At 40.3% G+C, this 19438-nt stretch overlaps 1 protein-coding gene across 2 annotated transcripts in view; it reads left to right on the top strand.

Moving 5' to 3' along the window:
• Window positions 1-19438, top strand: part of BRINP3 (BMP/retinoic acid inducible neural specific 3) — a 297011-nt gene that overhangs the window by 21157 nt on the left and 256416 nt on the right. For both annotated transcript variants that reach the window (XM_063134905.1, XM_063134914.1), the window contains exon 2: window positions 7694-7979. In XM_063134905.1, coding sequence (XP_062990975.1) covers window positions 7744-7979 — 236 coding nt within the window. In that variant the 5' untranslated portion in view covers window positions 7694-7743. The remainder of the gene's footprint in view (window positions 1-7693; window positions 7980-19438) is intronic.

Raw genomic sequence — 19438 nt, 5'->3', positions numbered from 1 at the left:
CTGCCCATTGTTAATTAGAACAGGGATGACTATTTGGCCCAGGAGCCAGAATACAATTTGGGAAGGGTCTTCGGGCCACTTTACAGTAGTGGGGACATGGCCAAAAATGGGATGTGTTGGGGGCAGAGCAAAATGGTGGAGCCAGATGCAATTTATACCAATTTGGACATTTCGCCACCAAGTATGCAAGGCATAGCTCTATATAGGTCTACTCAAGAGTAAGCCCCAATGCAACAGCTTTCAAACATGCAAGTCCAAACTCAATTCTATGTATGTCCAAGGGCCAACCAAATGCTTCTGGAAAATTAATAAGCAGGACATAAGTGGGTAGAATGGAGCAATTCCATCATAAGACCATTCCATTATAAGACCATATTTCTGTACTACAAGGTCACATAAAAATATGAACCTACGAGTGTCAAATATGATGGAATTGTTCCATTATACTTGACACTCCGGATTGTATTTAGATGTGATATTGTAGACAAGAACCTAGATTCTTCTGGCGTGCTTTTGCCAATCAATAGACTTCTGGAATCAGGGCTCCTGAGTATGGCCTGATTCACACAGAAGTGTTTGTCGTTTAATGACTGCAATGTGTATGAATGACATATTACAGTGAGGTCACCATAGAGAACGTCTATATTACCTCGCAGGTGCAATGATTTTTAGTCAAGACTGTCCACACCTTCAACTTTCAGTCATCATGTGTATCATGCTCATGTAGGTTATCAAGTAGTAGGTGTGTTCTCATTATCAGATCCTCAAACTGCTTTTTCAATAAAGGGAACTTTGAAAGGCATTGTCCTAAAAGGTACACATGGGATGCCCTTGTATGTTCCCTGGATCCCAGTTCACATATGCTATAATCGAGAAACTGTAGGGTGACCATATTTTGGAAACCAAAAAGGAGGACAACATGGTTGCCCCCAAGGGGGCGTGTCCAGTACCAAGGGGGCATGCCCACCCAAACATAGCCTTGGTCACATGTCTAATTTTACAGCACACATTTAAGACAAATCTGTTCTACATAACATCCTAATGTTAAAATCACTGAAATAAAGAACAAGTGAGAGATTCAATGTATCTGAAATTAACTTCACTCACTCCTACTTTTGTAGGTTTTGCTGTACTTTGAAGCTTCTGCTATACTCTGTGTGTTACATTCTCCCCTTCCCTCAAATATTTTTTCTGACTGTATCTTCACTTATTGCAAGCTGCTGTTGTTGTTAACAGGGTTTGCTACTGGCCCCAGATCTGTTTCAAATTTGGTATGGCTAAAGCTCTACCTAAAAGCTATCATGGTGCCAACTTTCAGCTCTTTATCTTTAAAAATGACAGTTTAAAAATAATAATTTTAAAACCTCATTTTTTAAAAAAATCCTAAAAAATCAATGGATGAACGGATCTGTTTCAAATTTGGTATGGCTAAAGCTCTACTTAAATCCTATCATGGTACAAAGTTTCATTTCTTTATCTTTAAAAATGACGATTTTAAAAATAATAATTCTAAAACCTCAATTTTTTAAAAAATACTAAAAAATCAATGGATGAATGGATCTGTTTCAAATTTGGTATGACTAAAGCCCTTCCTAAGAGCTACCATTGTGGCAAGTTTCATGTCTTAATTTAAAAAATGACGGAGTTATAAGCATTTTTGTTAATTCCCAGTAGAGCTGCTCTTTGGAAAAAAAATCCAGATTTCCCCTCCCCCTCCTGGATTTGCCATCAAAAACCCGGACAAATCCGGGCAAATTCGGTCATATGGTCACTCTAAGAAACTGTGTTTTTGTTCACCAATTCGTGTTTACTGAGGTGATAATCATGCTGTGTTCACTGGGGCTTATTATACATGTTTGCTCAGAAGTAAATCCTGTTGATTTCAATGGGGTTACATGCAGGTAAGTAGCTATAGGATTACAGAAGAAATGTATGCAGTTTGTACTGTGTGTGTACGCATGCACATCCCTAAAGAAAGAAAAATATATAGTCTGGAAACCTGGGTTTGATGCTGCTTGTGGAAAGTGAAGTGTCAACCCCTTGTCCATTCCCCCACCCCACCCCAAATCTTCTCCAGAGATTGAGGAGGCTCTCCAATAGTGGTGGTGGGGCTGTGGCATAATGAATGGCCACCTGCGGGATCTTTCACTGGAACTTGCTTTGGTCTGGAGGATGCTTTATAAGCCATGTTAGAATCGAAGCCATTGTATGCTTATTTTTTAGTAGACCTGAAGTGGAAATCTAACTTGGGAACTTATTTTAGATTCAAAGAACATGGATTTAATTTTTTATATGTCAAGGGAACTGATAATTGCGTTCGGTAAGTGATTTCTGAGAAGAGTGCCATTTTCCATTACTATTTTGAATGATTACAACACTCTCACTGAAAAGCCATGCACCAAATTCTTTGATAAATAATATATTTACCTACTGTGCCATTTTTTTTGGCTTTGTATTTTACATTTATAGTTTATTTTCTCTACCTGTCATACTTATTTCTTTGAAAATTCTCTAAACATTATATATCATGTGGTTCTAGATTCTACCAGGTTATGGTCCAGAATTGCATTAATTTATATTACACATTTCAAGGTACAGGAAGGGAAGTTATGAGAAAATGCTGCATATGCACAGTAATCAATTTTCTGGTGTTAACTCTGCGGATTTGAACTAAAACAAGGGAGACCCATTAGTCTTCATTATAATTTAATGGCCTGGAACATTTTGAGTCAATAAGCTCACAAAAGAGTAAACTGACTATTATTGTACTCTTGTAATTTAGAAAGTGACATGATCTTTTCATGAAAAGTTAATTTAAAAAGTTCAGTGTTTCGTGTCTGAGGCAGGGCATACATTTCCCGGTGAAGGCAACCGTAAAACCTCAAATTTTGATGCTTCATTGGTATGTAACACATGAGGACAACTGTGGGGTTAATAATAATAATAATAATAATAATAATAATAATAATAATAATAATAACAATTATAATACCAGACTAGCAAAAGAGTAACTCTAATGACAATGCCTCCTTGGTGTGTTTCAAATGTTGTGGGCTTTGGAAATGGCTAATATATCTATCATGTTATTAAGGCAAACTCATAATCAAGAGGTATGTTCAGTAAGGTGAACATACACCTTAACCTTTGTGTTCTTCCCCCCTTTTTCCCCTTTCTTTTCATGTTTTTGCTTTTTCTTCTTCTTTTTTCTTTCCCCACGGGATGTTTGTATTTCATGCAATGTTTTTATGTTATGTATGCTTGTGAAACAATAAAAAATACTGGGAAAAAAGAGGTATGTTCAGTAAGGTCTTGCAAATTCTCAGTAGCAATGGGAGAATCAGCAACGCTCAAGCTGTGTTTGGTTCTCAAAGTTTAGCCTTGAACTTTGAGAACCTCCTCATTCTCATTCACAGTTCATTCACAGTTTAGCCACCTCATTCTCATTCACAAATGTGAACTATTGTTGTTGTTGTTGGAGGAGGAATTTCTTAGTGTTGCACTCAGGTGCATACTTTTCTCCCACTGACTTTTCTTCTTCTTCTTCTTCCAGAATGCACATTTTTAAATTGCATGTTTTCTGAATGGATGCATTTTGCAAATGCAATCACAAGTTCAGGAATATCCACAATGGAGCCTTGTAGTTCAAGCCATCTTGATTGCCTTCCCTAGCAATAACAGCAAAAGAGTCCTAACAAATCTATTGCAGCATATGGTCTCATGAGATAACCCCCTTATCTGATGCATGAAAGGGTTTACTAAGTTGGTAGGTTTATGTACATGTAAATATAGATTGGTGCAGGGGCAGGGAGGGGGGAATGTGATGCAGTGGGGGTTAAAAGGCCAGGAAAACGTTGATGATTCACTTAGCATGAACAAATCACACTTCTGCCCAGACCACAAATTAATAATATTAAAAAAAGAAGATTGTTTGCCATTAGCCAACAAAAGCTAATGCCACAACACATTGCATTACATGTTTAACGTGCAAAAAGATGCTCTCCCTCCCACTCCTGCTCCATAACAGACCAATGTTGGGATGCTTCTAATTTGCTATGCTTCCTTAGGGAGGCCTGATTCAATCTTTTCAGACACCAAGGAGATATGATAGATAAATAACTGTGTAAATCAAAGGAATAAAATACATAAAACAATGCAGCTCATAGAATAAAATAGTGGATTTCACGCTATGTTCTGGAGAACCCCAGTTTCTTTAGAAATTTTATCGGGGGGATCTCGATGAGAAGTCTAGTAATGGCAGAGAAGCTTTATTGAAAGACAGTGTGACAATTACTATTTATTTATTTATTTCATTTCATTTCTATATTGCTCAGTAGTCAAAACTCTCTGGGCTGTTCAGAACTAATGTCAGCCTTCTTCTGAAATGTACAGCCACAATGGAACAATGGCTATGTTCTAGCTGGGTCTGCTCTTAATTTATACAGAGTGATGGTGAACCCAAAAAGGTATGACCAGCACTTGCTTGAAATGAATACGTCTTAGAACACATTCCAGCGTCCTGTGCAATGTGCTGAAGTTGCCTTGCTAGATGAGTCTATGGGCTCATCTACACCAAGCAGGATATTCCACTATGAAAGCGGTATATAAAAGGCAGGAGCTACACTACTGCTTTATAGCGGTACTGAAGTGCACTGACTACTGACTAAAGCAGTAGTGTGGCTCCTGCCTTTTATATACTGCTTTCATAGTGGAATATCCCGCCTGGTGTAGGTGAGCCCAAAGTTGAAAGGGTTCCCTGAAGATATAAACCCTGATTGCACACCAGGACCTGAGCAAAATTCTGAGGAGTTCATTCTTTGCTCCTTTTGGAAAAAAGAATGTTTAAGTCTTCCTCTTGCTGCATTTCCAGAATGAAATCAATGTATTCAGATTTTATGAAGAGTCTTGCTCATATGTATTATGGATCCCTACTGGGGTCAATCAGTTTCCTGCAGCAAATCCACTTACATTTTATCCCCAGGATTTTTTATATTATTAATATCCTGTCTAGAGGATGTGCAATAACCCCCATTCTTTTTTTAAAAATAATAATAGTGGAATAATAATCAGGAAGAAAGCTGCTATATCATAGCCACATCTTTTATTAATTTTTAAAAAAATCTGTTTAGGAAATGCATGTAGATAAAAGTGGTGATGTCAAAAGCAGCATTCATTGTCAAGTTAAAGTTCACAGCAGGAACTTGGTAGAAATGATTATAATTGGTAGTGTCCTATTTAAGTGTGAATTAGTAGGAAGTTTTTCTTCATAAATGGATTCACCAGAGAAAAGACTATCACACTGCAAGACTTCATTAAATAAATGCCACGCTGTTCCAATTTCAAGTTAAGATAACAACTGCATTGCTTGAATAATATGCCAAGCAACTTCGGCGTGTCTCATTGCTACTGTAATGCAAAGCACTGTTTAATTTGTAACTGAATTTATTATCACAACCACCTGTCCGTCATTGCTCATCTTATATATCAAGGACAGCAGGGGAGGGCAATTTCAAAATGGGGGGGGGGGCAAGCTCTCAGCTGGGGCCCAAGTTTTTCAGCTGGTATCCATCAATTTTCTTCATTAGATCACCTTCACGTATATTAGAATTAGCAATTTTGCACCTGCCATTTAAGCCATGAAAACAAGTGTTATGTGCAAAAACCACTAAATAAGCAGGAAAATGATCTCTGCTGAACTTACCACAGAACAATACTTAAGAACACCTGCTCACTTTTCTAAAGGAAATGGCTCACCATCTTGGTGGGCTTTGGTGAGCAGTACCACGTGGGGTGTGTGTGTGTGTGTGTGTGTAGAACAGGGATGGAGGGAGGACATACACACTGTGCATTGTTACGAGAGCTTTATTCGCAGCATAGTTTCAAAGCTATATTGTTATGTGGGCTCCATATCTGGATTATTCATAGTTACGTGGATTATTTATTTAGAAAGAACCATAAAAACCGCTTTAAAAAAACGAAACAAAAACCCAGGTCCTTGTTTTCAGGTTTGCAATCAAATCAAAGCTAATGTAAAAAGGCACTCAAAAAGGCATCCAAGAGCTATGCTGAGGTTCCCTTTACTGAGCTGAGTCAAATAGGAACATATGAGGCAGGGGGAGATTTAAAGAAATGGCACATCACATTGTGGGGGGGGGGGAAGGAGGAGGGGTAAAAGAAACTTTGAATTAATTAGGAAAAGCCAGGCTGAATACATCTTAAGGAGATGCTTGATTGTACAGAGAAGGAGAAGGAGCATCATCACACAAGGGAAAATCAAATTTGCTTACCATCTCTTCTCTGCCCACGCGTTTGTCCCTCATTACTTCCGGAGAGCTACGGCTATGGGGCGGTATATAAATGTAATAAATAATAAAAATGCATCTATAATTGTTTCCCTGGTAATAGTCATTATTTCTCTATCTACCAATGTCGAGATCCCAGTATATGCGGACAGGTGCACCATAAATGAAAATATGTGTCTTTTACCCTGCAGCCTCTCCAACAAAGAGGGCTACATGTTGAAGTGATGTGTGCCAGATGACTTAGCATGTGATACCATCTGCACAAGACTTTCAAAGAGGTTTCTCCAATCCAGGAACAATGACATCCTTATCCAGGAACTATGGGAACTACTTTTCCCATAGCGTTCAGAGCAGCATCTAGGGTCTAATGAAGGCCTACTGTGAGCCTTCTCCAAGTTGCCACTGCAAAGGTTTTGGGGACTGGAAAAAGAAGGCAGCTGTGAGGGCTTTGGGTCCCGTCATGTGTCTAAGGACTGCAATAGAGCTTAGACTTGGCATAGGTTAGTAAGTAATATGACTTAATTTCAAGCATTCAAGGGACCCTTGCTGAATTAAATAACGCCATTCAAACACACTATAAATTAGGCCTGAGAGTGCTTGCTGATTGCTAGCTCAGACAGGCCAAAACAAAGAACTGGTGTATGCGTTTTTAAACAGCCTCATAAATAAAATGATGGAGGAAGCAAGCCAAATATATACCTTTTTGTTTGCAACACAATGGCAATAACAGTTGAACAAAAACAAAGAGAGGAGAAATCATATCATGAAACACATCTATCTATGTACTGTAATCATTTAACATCTCCCTTGAAACAGGAAAAAGAAAAAGAAAAGAAAAACGCAGGGAGGGGGGAAAGGATTAACTTTTCTATTTTACACACACACACACACACACATACACGCACAATCCTATATAGGTTTAGGCAGAAAACTTCCTACAACTCCCAGGATGCCCCAGCCAGAATGCTGGGAATTGTAGGACTTTTCTTCTGTCTAAACCTGCGTAGGACTGTGCCTTAATATAAGCAATCCATACATCTAAATAAGCATCCATATGGAGTCTGCAGGTTGAGGGAGGATGGAATGTTCCATCAACAGATGCTGTTCAGCAGGCATGGCCCCATCCAAATAAACCCTTGAACCCACCCTCACATGTTCAAGTGAATGCCTGAATAGGGTTACTGATGCAACCACACTCAGGATTGATGGAAGGGGTTAGACAAGAAGAAAATGGCAACAAACCCCCCCCCCACACACACTTTCCACTGTCCTCTTACTTACTTCTAGTCCACTGCCAGCTATCTCTTCAAGATATGGGGGAAGGGTTATGTTCCTATCAGCTTCACATATATGAGCAAGGTGTGCTAATCTAATTCCCTGTGTGTTTTGTCTAGGTGTTCAGGGACAGCTAAGAGAATGAAGACTCTAAGTCCCCAGTGGAAGCATGATATGGCGATGCAGTGCTGGTGCTGAATTGTTCACTCTGATGGCTCTATGGGAGTGGATAGCCCTGAGTCTTCATTGCTGGGTTTTAGCGGTCACTGCTGTTTCGGATCAGCATGCCACAAGCCCTTTCGACTGGCTCCTCTCTGACAAGGGACCCTTCCATCGCTCCCCGGAATACACAGATTTCGTGGACAGAAGCCGGCAGGGATTTAGCACAAGATACAAGATTTACAGGTATGGAGACAATGGGATGGTGATGGTGGGGAGATCTTCCACAGGAGCTGTAAATAAATAAGGCACCTTTAAGGGAAAGAAGAAAAATCACAAATGTGGGAAGTCAATGTTTGTACGTCTGTTTATATATACATACACCTTTCAGAGTTATGGACATTTGACAACACCTATTGAAAGTGATTGATAGATTAATTAGTCGATTAATGAGATAGCTGAAGGTGACCACCAAATCTTTCAGTGTTCCTGAAGAGCAAATTTTAACTCCTTGCCTAGTCTCAATTTGAACTTCTTCCTTAATTGTAGGAAATCAGTGGTGTTGGGGAAAAGCCATAGTTTAGAGCAAGAGAGGAGAACTCAGGGTCCTCCATTTGCTGTTAGACTACATCTCCCATCATCCCTGGCCATCAGCCACACTTGCAGGAGCTGATAGGAGTTAGAGTACAACAATATTTGGAAGGCCATAGACTTCTTACCCCTGGTTTAGAGGTAGAGCACATGCTTCACATGGAAACTTCCCACATTCAGTTTTTTTGCGTAACCAAATTCCCAGTGGTGTCAGTGGAGGCTTATCTTAAAACAACAGAAGAAATACAATATGGTTGTGCTGTAATGTCCTACAATACCAAAATTAACTAGTACCAAGTAAAACCAAAATCAAGTCAGTGGTAATTGATTTAGACACTGCAGTGTCCTTTGTTGTTTGTAATTGTGAGGAACTTGGCCTGTAAAATGAATCTGCATGTATAAGCTTTCTTGCTTTCTGATACACTTTTTACATACTAGACCATTTATCATGTACCGGACCACTGATGAAGACCTTGGCCAGATCTACACCAAGCAGGATATGACACCTTGAAAACATTTTGAAAACTGTATCTGGAGTGTGTCCTGGGCCCCAACAGTTGTCACTACTGTTATAAACCATTTTAAAGCAGTAGAGTAGATCTTGCCCTTCTGTTGAAATGTGTTTACTTTTGGTTTTACTTGGTACTGGTTACTTTAGGTATTGCAGAACTTTGCAGTATTGCAATTCTTCTATTTTTAAATATTATTATTATTATTATTATTATTATTATTATTATTATTTATTTATATAGCACCATCAATGTACATGGTGCTGTACAGAGTAAAACAGTAAATAGCAAGACCCTGCCGCATATGCTTACATTCTAATAAAATCAGATAAAATTATACTATCAGATATTCTTGTATATATTCTTTATCATCACCAGTTACCCCATTCCCAGTTATTGTTCAGGTTTGGGATTCATTTCCTGTTTTGTTTGGCCAGCAGAGGCTTCCCTTGAAATGCAAATGGCAGCTTCAGGGAGGCATTTTTTTGTCATGACTCTGGCAAGGGAGAGAAAGAATTTAAACTTTGTCTCCCCCAAATCCCCCAATGGCTTCTATCTGCAGAATGAAAGCATGCACATGAATTGAATCCATGAAATTAATGTGACGTCTGGCCCTCCAATTGTAGTTCTGAAAAAGGCCTCAAGTTTGAGATCCTGCACAGTTGATGCCTGCCGGAAGAGACTGGCCTTTGGTCAATTGTAATAATACTGTGCTTGAAATCCTTTACAATTCTTTAGGATTTAAAATTATTTTGTATCTCTCTTTCAGCCTAATTTTATATAAGTGAGAGAATAATGGTAGAACTGCCAACTTTTTTGTTTTGTTTTTAAGGCTCCAAGTCTTGTGCCTTAAGCACAACCATGTAGATTTCAAGTCAGGTAGAAATGTGGTAGGTGAAGCTTTTTAAAAGGCTGGATGAGGGAAGCATCATCAGCTAAATGTCTCCCTGTCACCTGTTCAAGGCACAGGAGCCCTGGCAGGGGAAGAAAGGGACCTTGATCAAGAAACTATGTTTTAGTCTCAATTCTACGCATACATCAGAAAATGAGAATATTATTGATCTATCCCCTGAGCTGTTGTGACGAGAATAAACAAGATAATGAATGTAACTCACTTTGCACATTAAAAGTGTTGAATACATTAGTAATATGAATACTATGAAAGCCTGGTCTGCTTCTGAAGTTCTGATAAAGGAGTTTGACCTTTAAAAAGAGGAAACTGGGGGAAACATACCAGAGGGAGAACAAAGGATATCATTATTTTTGTGTTTTTAAGTATTGATCCTGGCGGATCCGTTTTCCAGTCCAAACAGAGTTGCACTGAGAGAGAGTGAAAGAAACAGACTGGCAATTTCTATCACTTGGCCAATTTATGACTGTGAAATCGTTTGAGCAGGTGGCCGCTTATTTGCTTCAGATTGTTTTGCCATAGTTTCCAGTTTTCTGAGCTATCAGGTCCAGAGCAATTGGAGACAAACTCAGTATTTTCATCCTGCCTGTGTCTACATGCAAAACGGCTGCTAGTTCTTAAATACAGCCTTGGGAGGAGGTTTGGATCCTGGTATTGTGTCATGAAGATTTAATTTCCTTTACTTTTTTTCTGTGCACCAGAGGGCACTATTTTGCAGGTCAATTTTGCATTAAATTCTCCTGCCGTAGGCAGAGGCATTAAGAGGTCTGTTGCGCATTAAGTGTGATTCTGAAATATGCATGGTGGTGTGTGTGTGTGTGTGTGTTTGGTGAGCACAACAGATCAGTAAGTCACTATTGACTGTAGTTTAAAAGCAAGCTGTCAGTGCTAATTATAGGAGGAGAAAGCAGCAGGAAGGCGGAGTCAGCATATTTCACACCCCTTTGTTTTTCTCTGGAAATAACTCCATAGCAAAATGCAGTGCAATGACACTGATTTCTAGTGCTTAGAGTGTCAATATTATTAATCATAGTAGTCACGATACAAAGGATCACACGTAGTATTATCCCTTTTCTAGGCTCCATTTCACTGCAGCCTCCAAAAAGCTGCCAATGGATGTTTATTTATTTTTTTCATTTCATTTCACTTCTGTACCACCCTATAGCTGAAGCTCTCTGGGCAGTTCACAAAAATTAAAACCATAGAATTCAGCTTGCACATATGTATGTCTGAACACAGAGAGAAAGAGACTCTTTCTCCTTGTGCATGGGTTTCTTTATATTCTGGATAATATGCTAAATACTTTTTGATATTGTAGGCATCTGGAAGTTTTGCTTGTCTCATTCCAAAATACGTTTGGATTTGTCATTTATCTACCTCAGGACTATTCATTTTAGGTGTTATTCTTTTGATACTCACATATTCTTCCTGGTGTATTAACTGCCATTGTTGCTACTCGCATTATATACAGCCTCAGACACTTTCATAATGAAGAGTCTTGAGGCCATTCACTGTCGTTCCCATTTTATTGAACAAAAGACTTACGATAGGGTTACCAACTTTTGATTCCAAACATACTGAGGCCAAGGAAGGAATCTGGCAGAATCTGATGGATCATGGGTGGAGTTAGGCAAGTCAGGGGCTGAGCCAGGATGGGAGAGTCTGGTGGGTCAAGGGATTATATTGTTATGTATGCACCAATTCTCTGGGTGTTGAAAATTCTCAGGGGAGCAGCGCTTACCTGGATTTATTTATTTATTGCATTTATATCCCTCCCTTTTCCCTCCAAGGAACCCAAGGCAGTGTACTACATCCTCCTCCTCCTCCTCTCCATTTTATCCTCACAACAACAATCCTGTGAGGTAGGTTGGGTTGAGAGTCTGTGACTGGCCCAAAGTCACCCAGTGGGTTTCCATGGCTGAGTGGGGGTTAGGACCCAGGATCTCCTGACTCCCATTCCAACACTTCAGTCAGTATATCACACTAGTTTCCTTTGGAATGAGGTCACTAGAGGCTGATGGCATTTTGTAATATGGCTGTTTGTTTACAAATATACAGGTCGAGAATAGGTGGAGGTTCAAAGCTTACCCTCCAATAAACACTTAAAAGTCTGCTGCTCCCACATCAGATCTTCAGGGAAATAGCCAGGATCTAAGAAACTCAGTTCTGTGTCTCTTGACTTTCTCAGTATAACTCTCCACTATGCTGGTCTCTTTGTCTTTTACACAGAGACCAGCATAAACACAATACATAGGTGGGAGGCCAGGTGAAAGAGACACTACCCTTTCAGATATTTAATTAGCCTTTGTTCAGACCAGCCATCATCCCAGTGTGCAGAACATTAGATAACTACAGGGTGAATCCTGTCCAAACTGGTTTTTACCTCTTAAACAATACTCTGCTTGGAATCAAGTATCACTGACTTGGAAGTAATCATGAGAGGTCATTTAGTCAAACCCCCACTCATATTAAGGCATCAATAGTAGAAATCTCTAGTTTTCATTTCAAACCATCCTAGACCATTGATTGATTATAAGCAAATGGGCAATTTTCCATTAATATGTAAAACAATGCTTATAATGTATCTGCACTGAAGACTTTTATTTGTTTATTTTATTTATTTATTTATTACATTTTTATGCCGCCCAATAGCCGAAGCTCTCTGGGCGGTTCACAAAAATTAAAATAGGTGGGGGTTCAGACTTAAACTGATTGGGGTGGACTTTTGTCAGGGTCAGGCCTGGACTCCTTGATGTATACCCCGAATTGGATTCAGAGCCTGAAGAAGAAGAAGAAGTAGACCAGCCAAGACAGGAAGTGGGGACGAAAATTCTCCAAAACTCTCCAGGAGTCCAGGAGGAATCTTCCCAGGAGCTTAATGGACAGGAGGCCCAGGCTCAGAGATCATCCTCCCCACCCCTGGGAACCCAGTCTTTCTCAGAGGAGGAGGGAACATCAGAATTGATAAATTCCAGAGTCCACCTCAGGTTCAAGTGGGTGGAGTTGAGAGGAGGTGGGAGGCAGTCTGCTAGGTTAGTCACTCACCAGAGATTAGGACGTGGAAAACCCTCCCTGAAAGAGGGCTTCAGTGAAAGCCTGTTGACCACTGCAGGAAACTGTCCAGGCAACTGCCTTGCTTTCTTAGGCTGTTTAAGCTTAGAGGATAGCTCTTAGCATTCACACTCCCTTTGCTGAATAAAGCTTTGTGGATTTCACAGCAGACTTCTTTATTTTCTCACATCTTGGCAGGAGGGCTTGGAATCATGATACCTGTGGACCAGATGCCCAAAGGACAGAATGCTCTGCCAGGCTCTTGGTGGCAGGGTAGGAGGAGCAATGGAGACTATTTTTGTTTCTCTGTCCTTAAAATACCTTTTACCTTACATAGGCTTATGAGTCTGTCTAACCCACCCTGTCTGCTAGGTGCAGGTATGGGAGCTGAGATGCCTTTGAGATCCAGTGATTCCATGGCCTCTCCCCTCCCCACCTACTGGCCCACCCCCAACACATCCATTTCTTCCATTCCTGAGATTCATGACCTCAGGAGAGAAAGTTGCTGCAGAGCTTTCCATGGTGGCTGGGAGGGGCTTGAGTGTGTGGGGGAAGGGAGATTCACAGTGGGGAGATGTCTCTAACCTCAGAGGAAGAGATCTGCTCCATTCTGTGGCCCCTCAAGATGTCGGGATTGCTCTCCTAGCTGTAATTCTCTCTTCTCAGGGAACCCTGCAAATTATAGTTCTTTGGAAGTGAAGCTAGGAAAAATCCGAAACAGAGAATCATTAGTATCTCACCAAGACACATGTTTTATATGATTTATTTTTGTCTGGCAAAATAATAATGGCTGGTTGGCAAACCTAATGGAGGAGAGTGAGGAGCTGAAGTCCCCTAGCTCCAGTCCCATCTATGTCACCTGTTGAGCTAGGCCAGCCTTCCCTAACTTGGTGGCTTCCAGTGTGTTGGACTGCAATTTCTAGCACGGCTGCTTGTGTGGGAGAGAGACATGCAAACTGCCAGAGATTAGCTTGATGTTCCATTTACGCCTGTCATCTAAACAGGTCTAGTATTTTGTTGAACCTGTTTTTAGCTGTCTAAATTCTTTTGAATTTTATATATGTAATTTTTTATGCTGTATTTTATGCTACATTTTTATATAGCTTTGGCAATTGGGTGGTATAGCCAGGAGGAGGAGGAGGAGGAGGAGGATAATAGTTCCTACTGCTGAAGAGACAAGATGGTGTCCAGTTTTCTCTAAACACACACACACTTTCCTTCTTCATTGGTAGGAGCATCGGAGGTGGAAATAGCAAACAAAGTCCAGTAGTCCGTGAAGTTCTATCCAATTAACTTCTAAGGAGACATTGCCTCAACTCCAAGACCTGCCCCGAGAGAGAGAGAGAGAGAGAGAACCTGCTCTGGTCTCCAGAAAAGAAAGAGAAACTAAAGTCCATAGGTTCTCTTAAAGATATATACATATACACACTTCAGAAAAGGGAGCTTGTAATAGTATAATTCAAGGGTTCCTTATCATGAGTAATGAAATGAAGTGAAGAGATTCAGGATTACGTAACGGACCAGATAATTCTGGAACTGGAGGTCTGTGGGAAGGTCTCTCACTCACTTCAGCTTGCCTAAAGCAGACAAGCTGTGCACACATGTGAGAGAATAAAGGCCTTTCCTCTTATCTAAAACCTGCAAGTGATTTATGTTAATGAAACAGGTTCACCCTAGCCTATTACAAGTTGAGCCCACAACCCCACCAAAGTTACGGCCTGGCTTATAAAGGGCTCACTCTCAGCCATGCCTTCCAAGCAAAGATGTCATTGAGAGATGTGGGTGGGCAGGTGGGGAAGATGTAGTAGTAGGAAGACCTATTGTGAGCCTCATTCTTAAGATCCAGGAACAACCATCATCACTAGGGTGAATGGAAATAGTAGTTTCCAGTGTCTCCCTTCATTGAATTTAATTGGAATTTCATTGTTTGAGAAAGGGGAAATAGCAAGAAGTTTGTGTTGGAAAAAAAGGGGGGACTAGCAGGATTAGCTAGCAGGTAGTCTTCTAAGCATTCTAAATTCTGAGAGCTCTTTATAGTCCTCCTAGAGATCTTCCCTGAACTGAATTGATTAAAAAAAAAGCCAGAGGGAGCCCTCCCATCATTGTAGATAAGCTCTATTTTTCCCCCTTAAATGGTTCCAGTAAGTAAGAACTGCAAGGTATAAATGCATAATTTTCAGAACTGCTCATTTCAGAACTCTAAGGGTATAATCCTCTGCAGGTTGAGACAGAAAAAAAAAAGTTCTACAACTCCTAGCATTCCCCAGCAATACATCTTCAGTTAGGACCCAGAAATCACAACTCATCTTTAAAGAGGCAATAATTTTATAGACTTGCTTCATATCATTAAATATATGTCTCTGGATATGTTTTGGAGAGGAAAAGAATGGAAATGAGATTATGCAAATGATGGAGCTTTAGATAAACACCAATTGTCAGGAGTATTACAATTTAAAACATGCACACACACACACACACACACACACACACACACACACACACACAGACATGATTGATGCTACAGGCAAAAATGGGGAATGAAGAATTAAATTCACTGCAGTGTACTCTAATCAAGAAAAGTTCTGGCATTATTTCAGCAAAACCCTGCTTCATTTGTAGAGGAACCATACCAGAGCTCAAGTCCGACCACAAATACCCCCTTCCACAAACCTGGAAGCCTTACTCTCATACCTTCCTTCCTTCCCTCTTCATTCATGGCTTGAAAGCTCACAGGCTTTCCAGTTTTAGTTGTCTAAAATAAGTTAACATTCAAGTATGGAAAATTAGGGAGAAATCATTTCAAGTTGCTTTTATTATACTTCAGGGTATGCTGGAGACATGTTTTCAATCACTAATATGCAACTATGAGGACCATAAGTTTCATTTTCTTTCATTTACTATCACAGAATTTCAGTCATGGTTGCTCAGAAAATGTACGTCTATCTCTGAAGACTTGTATCACAGCCATGAATCCATTATTACTGGATATGTACAGATGACAGAATGTCTAAATATTGTTCCCCCCAAAAAAGCTGTTCCCCCCCCCGCCATTCATGCAAGCGGGAGGAGAAGCAAAATAAAGTCACTACTCCCCCCACAAAAAAAATAATAAAAAATAAATAAAAAAAAATCGGGAGAGAGGGAATAATTTTGGAGACCTAAGCCATCAATCATGGCAGATGGAAGGTCTAAATATGAACTACTTAATCATTGTGAAGATACAATAATATACCGGTTTTCCAGCTGTTGCTTAATGTTGTTGGTGAGTGATGGATTCTATTACTTGTGAAAGAGGTTCAGGCTATAACAATGAAGACTCTCGGGCAGAAATACAGAGGCTTGTTTCTCTGTTTATGCTTAAACATGGAGCATAACAAGGAGGGAATCAGAATGATGAGAAGGCAAAGCCAATAAGTGCAACACGCACACACAGGCTTCTAAATTTCTGAATGGCCCTGTTCAGAAGACACCTTAAACCACAGCTTTAACCATGGTGACTAAGGCTTTTTGGCTTATTCACTGTGGTTAAAGCCATGGTTTTAGGTGTCTTCTGAACAGGGCCAATGTGTTTGAAATGTGTTGTTAGGTTTAGAAATCATTTTGTTTTAAAATATTTCTTACACCTATTGTTTTTAATATTTCCTTCTTTTCTGCTGGCATATAGCTTTCAGGTAAGCTGCTGTTACCAAAATTGTGGATTACAACCCAATTAAATCAAATAAAAAGCCATCCGGATGCAGTTTCAAAAAGAAGGTTTATTTTCCACCTCAGGTACCAAAAATCTCTTTGCACAAAGGTCCCTTTCTCTTGCAAATGTAGAGGAAAAAGGGCCCGGAACAGAAGTTTACTTTTACTTTTATACAGAGGGAAACATTGTACACATACTATGCGTATCGTCACAGCTGATCCTCCTCCCTGATTTCCTGACATGCCCAGTTGGGGAGAGACCCCGTTGACCTTTCAAAACTCCGTTATCACATGATTCCCTTAGCAAGGAATCATGGGATATTCCTGTCACGTATTCCGTTGTCTTTAACTAATCCCCGTTCACCACTCCCTCCCTGGTTCCCCCCCTTTCGCAATGTCCCCTGGGACATTCCTGTCCCACCTTGCCTACGTGGCAGAAACTTTCCCGCTTCACCTTCCTTCCATCCAATCAGTATTCACTGTCCCTTCCCAAATTCCTGCCGGAGTATGCGGAAAGGAAGGTGAAGAAGAAGCCCCCAGCCCCCCCAAAAAATGGTGCCTGATGTTCCTTTTGATGGGCAAGCTTCCCACCTCTTATTTCTCTCCCTGGTTTCCTGTTGAGCTATGGGGAAAGGAAATAAGAGGTGTGTGTGTATGCCAGCTGTGCAAGCAAGCGCCTGGCTATTTAACCAGCGGCCAGGACTCATCCTTTACACCTGAATAAGTGACCTTACCCAAATAGGTGAATGGGCCTTTTTCTTCCCTACCTGGGTTTATTCTGCGTGGTATTTCGGGGTGGGGAAGGAGGTTTTTGGAGAGAAGAAGAGAAGGGGAGAGATAGACGAAGGGAGAAGTGGGAAATCAGTTATTTTCCCCTAACACTGCTCCAAGTCAATCCAACAGTGGAATACAGATAGCACATACTTTAGGCCCAACTGCCAGGCTGATGTCCCATGTTGTATGATGATTAGAGCAGTGGTGTGCTCTTTGCCTTCCACAACACATGTGATATCACATAGGAGGTGGGCTCTCCACATGAAGCAGTTGCATGCATTTTCTTCTGATTTTCATACTTTTGGACCTTTATGTGGAATGGCTAACTTATTAGTTATGCTATATCGCTGGTGGTGGGGAGAGAGCATGCAGCTGATTTGAAGTGCCTGCCTAGTAAGTGTATGAATCAGAACATAAACTTGGCCAAAGTCATTGTGACTTTACTGATCAAAATCAGAACCTTAAATATTCAGTGGAAACATGACCTAACCATGCCATTACTGAATATCATATTGCTTGCTAAAAAGGAACAATTTTAGTCCTTCCATTTTATCTAAATTTCAGAGTCTTAAAATGACAAATGGTTGTAAAATAGTATAGACATGAAGCTGAGAAGGTCAGATAATAGTGAATAACAGTGCTGGGAAGGCACAGCGGTTGGTAATGGGAACTCAACAAATGTAATTGAGGGAAGAAGGAATAAAATCACTGCTACAGGCTTACAGGGAAAGCAAACTTCGCACACAACCATACATTGTAAAGAGCACTGTTAATGTACTTGAGGCTGCCCTGGGAAACCACTAACCTCTCCTGTGGCTGACTGTACATTGCATTCCATTTATGGGGCCACTATGAGAATCGAGATGGTAAATGTGCTTGAAGGGAAACCTGTTTAGCTTTCACTGGAGCTTCTTCAGTTAGGGAATAAATAGCAGAAACAGTCCCGTTTGCTTTTCCCACCAATTTTTCAGCAATCCCTAAATTGCTTTTGGCTAGCATCAAAATGGGTTGCTTTCCTATAGAGATTCGTTTCTGTGGACAAAAGGTAATATAGTCTGGGACCATCATCGCTCTTGAAAGGAAGATCGTACTGAATACAGAGTGTCCACAATGTCACATGGGTTCTATCACACATAGGAACACATTTGTCTGAAAGCTCACAGAGAATGTGAAAGACTGAGGGCCCCTCCTGACGTGACCTTTGTGACATGAGAGCTACTGAAGCATCTCCTTCTTGAACTATAAAGGTAGTATTGGAAACCCTGGTTTACATGGGAGGACCCTAAGGTCATCCTCAGGGGCCCTTCTCTGTGAGCCCAAAGGAAGTGAGGCAGGTGGCTACCAGGAGGCGGGCCTTCTCTGCTGTGGCATCCTAGCTGTGAAATGAGCTCCCTAAGGAGGTTCGCCTGGCACTTACACTATACTGCTTTAGATACCAGGTGACATTTTTATTTTCTCAACATTTTAACAGTCTATGAAATTAATTTTAACTTTGCTGTTTTAACTTTGTATTTTAAATTGGTATTAATTTCTGCATTGCAGAATTTTATCCTGGCTGTGTTTTTATATTGTATTTTATAGTATGCTTTTATCCTGTTTCTTTTATATTTTGAATGGTTTCTATGGCTTTAACTTTTGTAAACCGCCCAGAGAGCTTCAGCTATTGGGCAGTATAAAAATGCAATAAAATAAATAAATAAATAAATAAATCCATACTGCAGCTCCTTCCCATGCATGATGTGGGAACAATCTGTGCTACAGTGGCTCTACATCAGGAAGGTAACATACAGATAAGCCTAATCTGAAGGCCATCCCACAAGTATCATGCTTCTGCTGCATTGATGATATACCGGAAGTATAATTGAAGTATTATACTTGTACCCCACTCTTCATCCAAAGGGTTGAGATTGGCTTACCTATGGTATCCCAATAGTCTCCCAGCCACCAGTGTCCTACACCAGATCTATTTGGCTTCCTCAGCAACCTGCCTTAAGACCATTCTTTGGCTCAAGCTAAAGAATCTACTGATAGGGATGGTCAAATTTCTCATTTTTTTCTCATTTTCTCATTTTTCCAAATTTAAGTTCAGTTCATATTGAATTTTGAGAATTCCTCCAGTCTTTAGTTCACCTAAACTTGGAGAATGAAAACACACACACACACGTTTGGATGAACATTCAAAA

Source organism: Elgaria multicarinata, chromosome 1 (assembly GCF_023053635.1).
Source record: "Elgaria multicarinata webbii isolate HBS135686 ecotype San Diego chromosome 1, rElgMul1.1.pri, whole genome shotgun sequence".
Lineage (NCBI taxonomy): Eukaryota > Metazoa > Chordata > Lepidosauria > Squamata > Anguidae > Elgaria > Elgaria multicarinata.
Note: the sequence above shows the minus strand (reverse complement) of the source record. Positions and strands in the feature narration are given on the sequence as shown.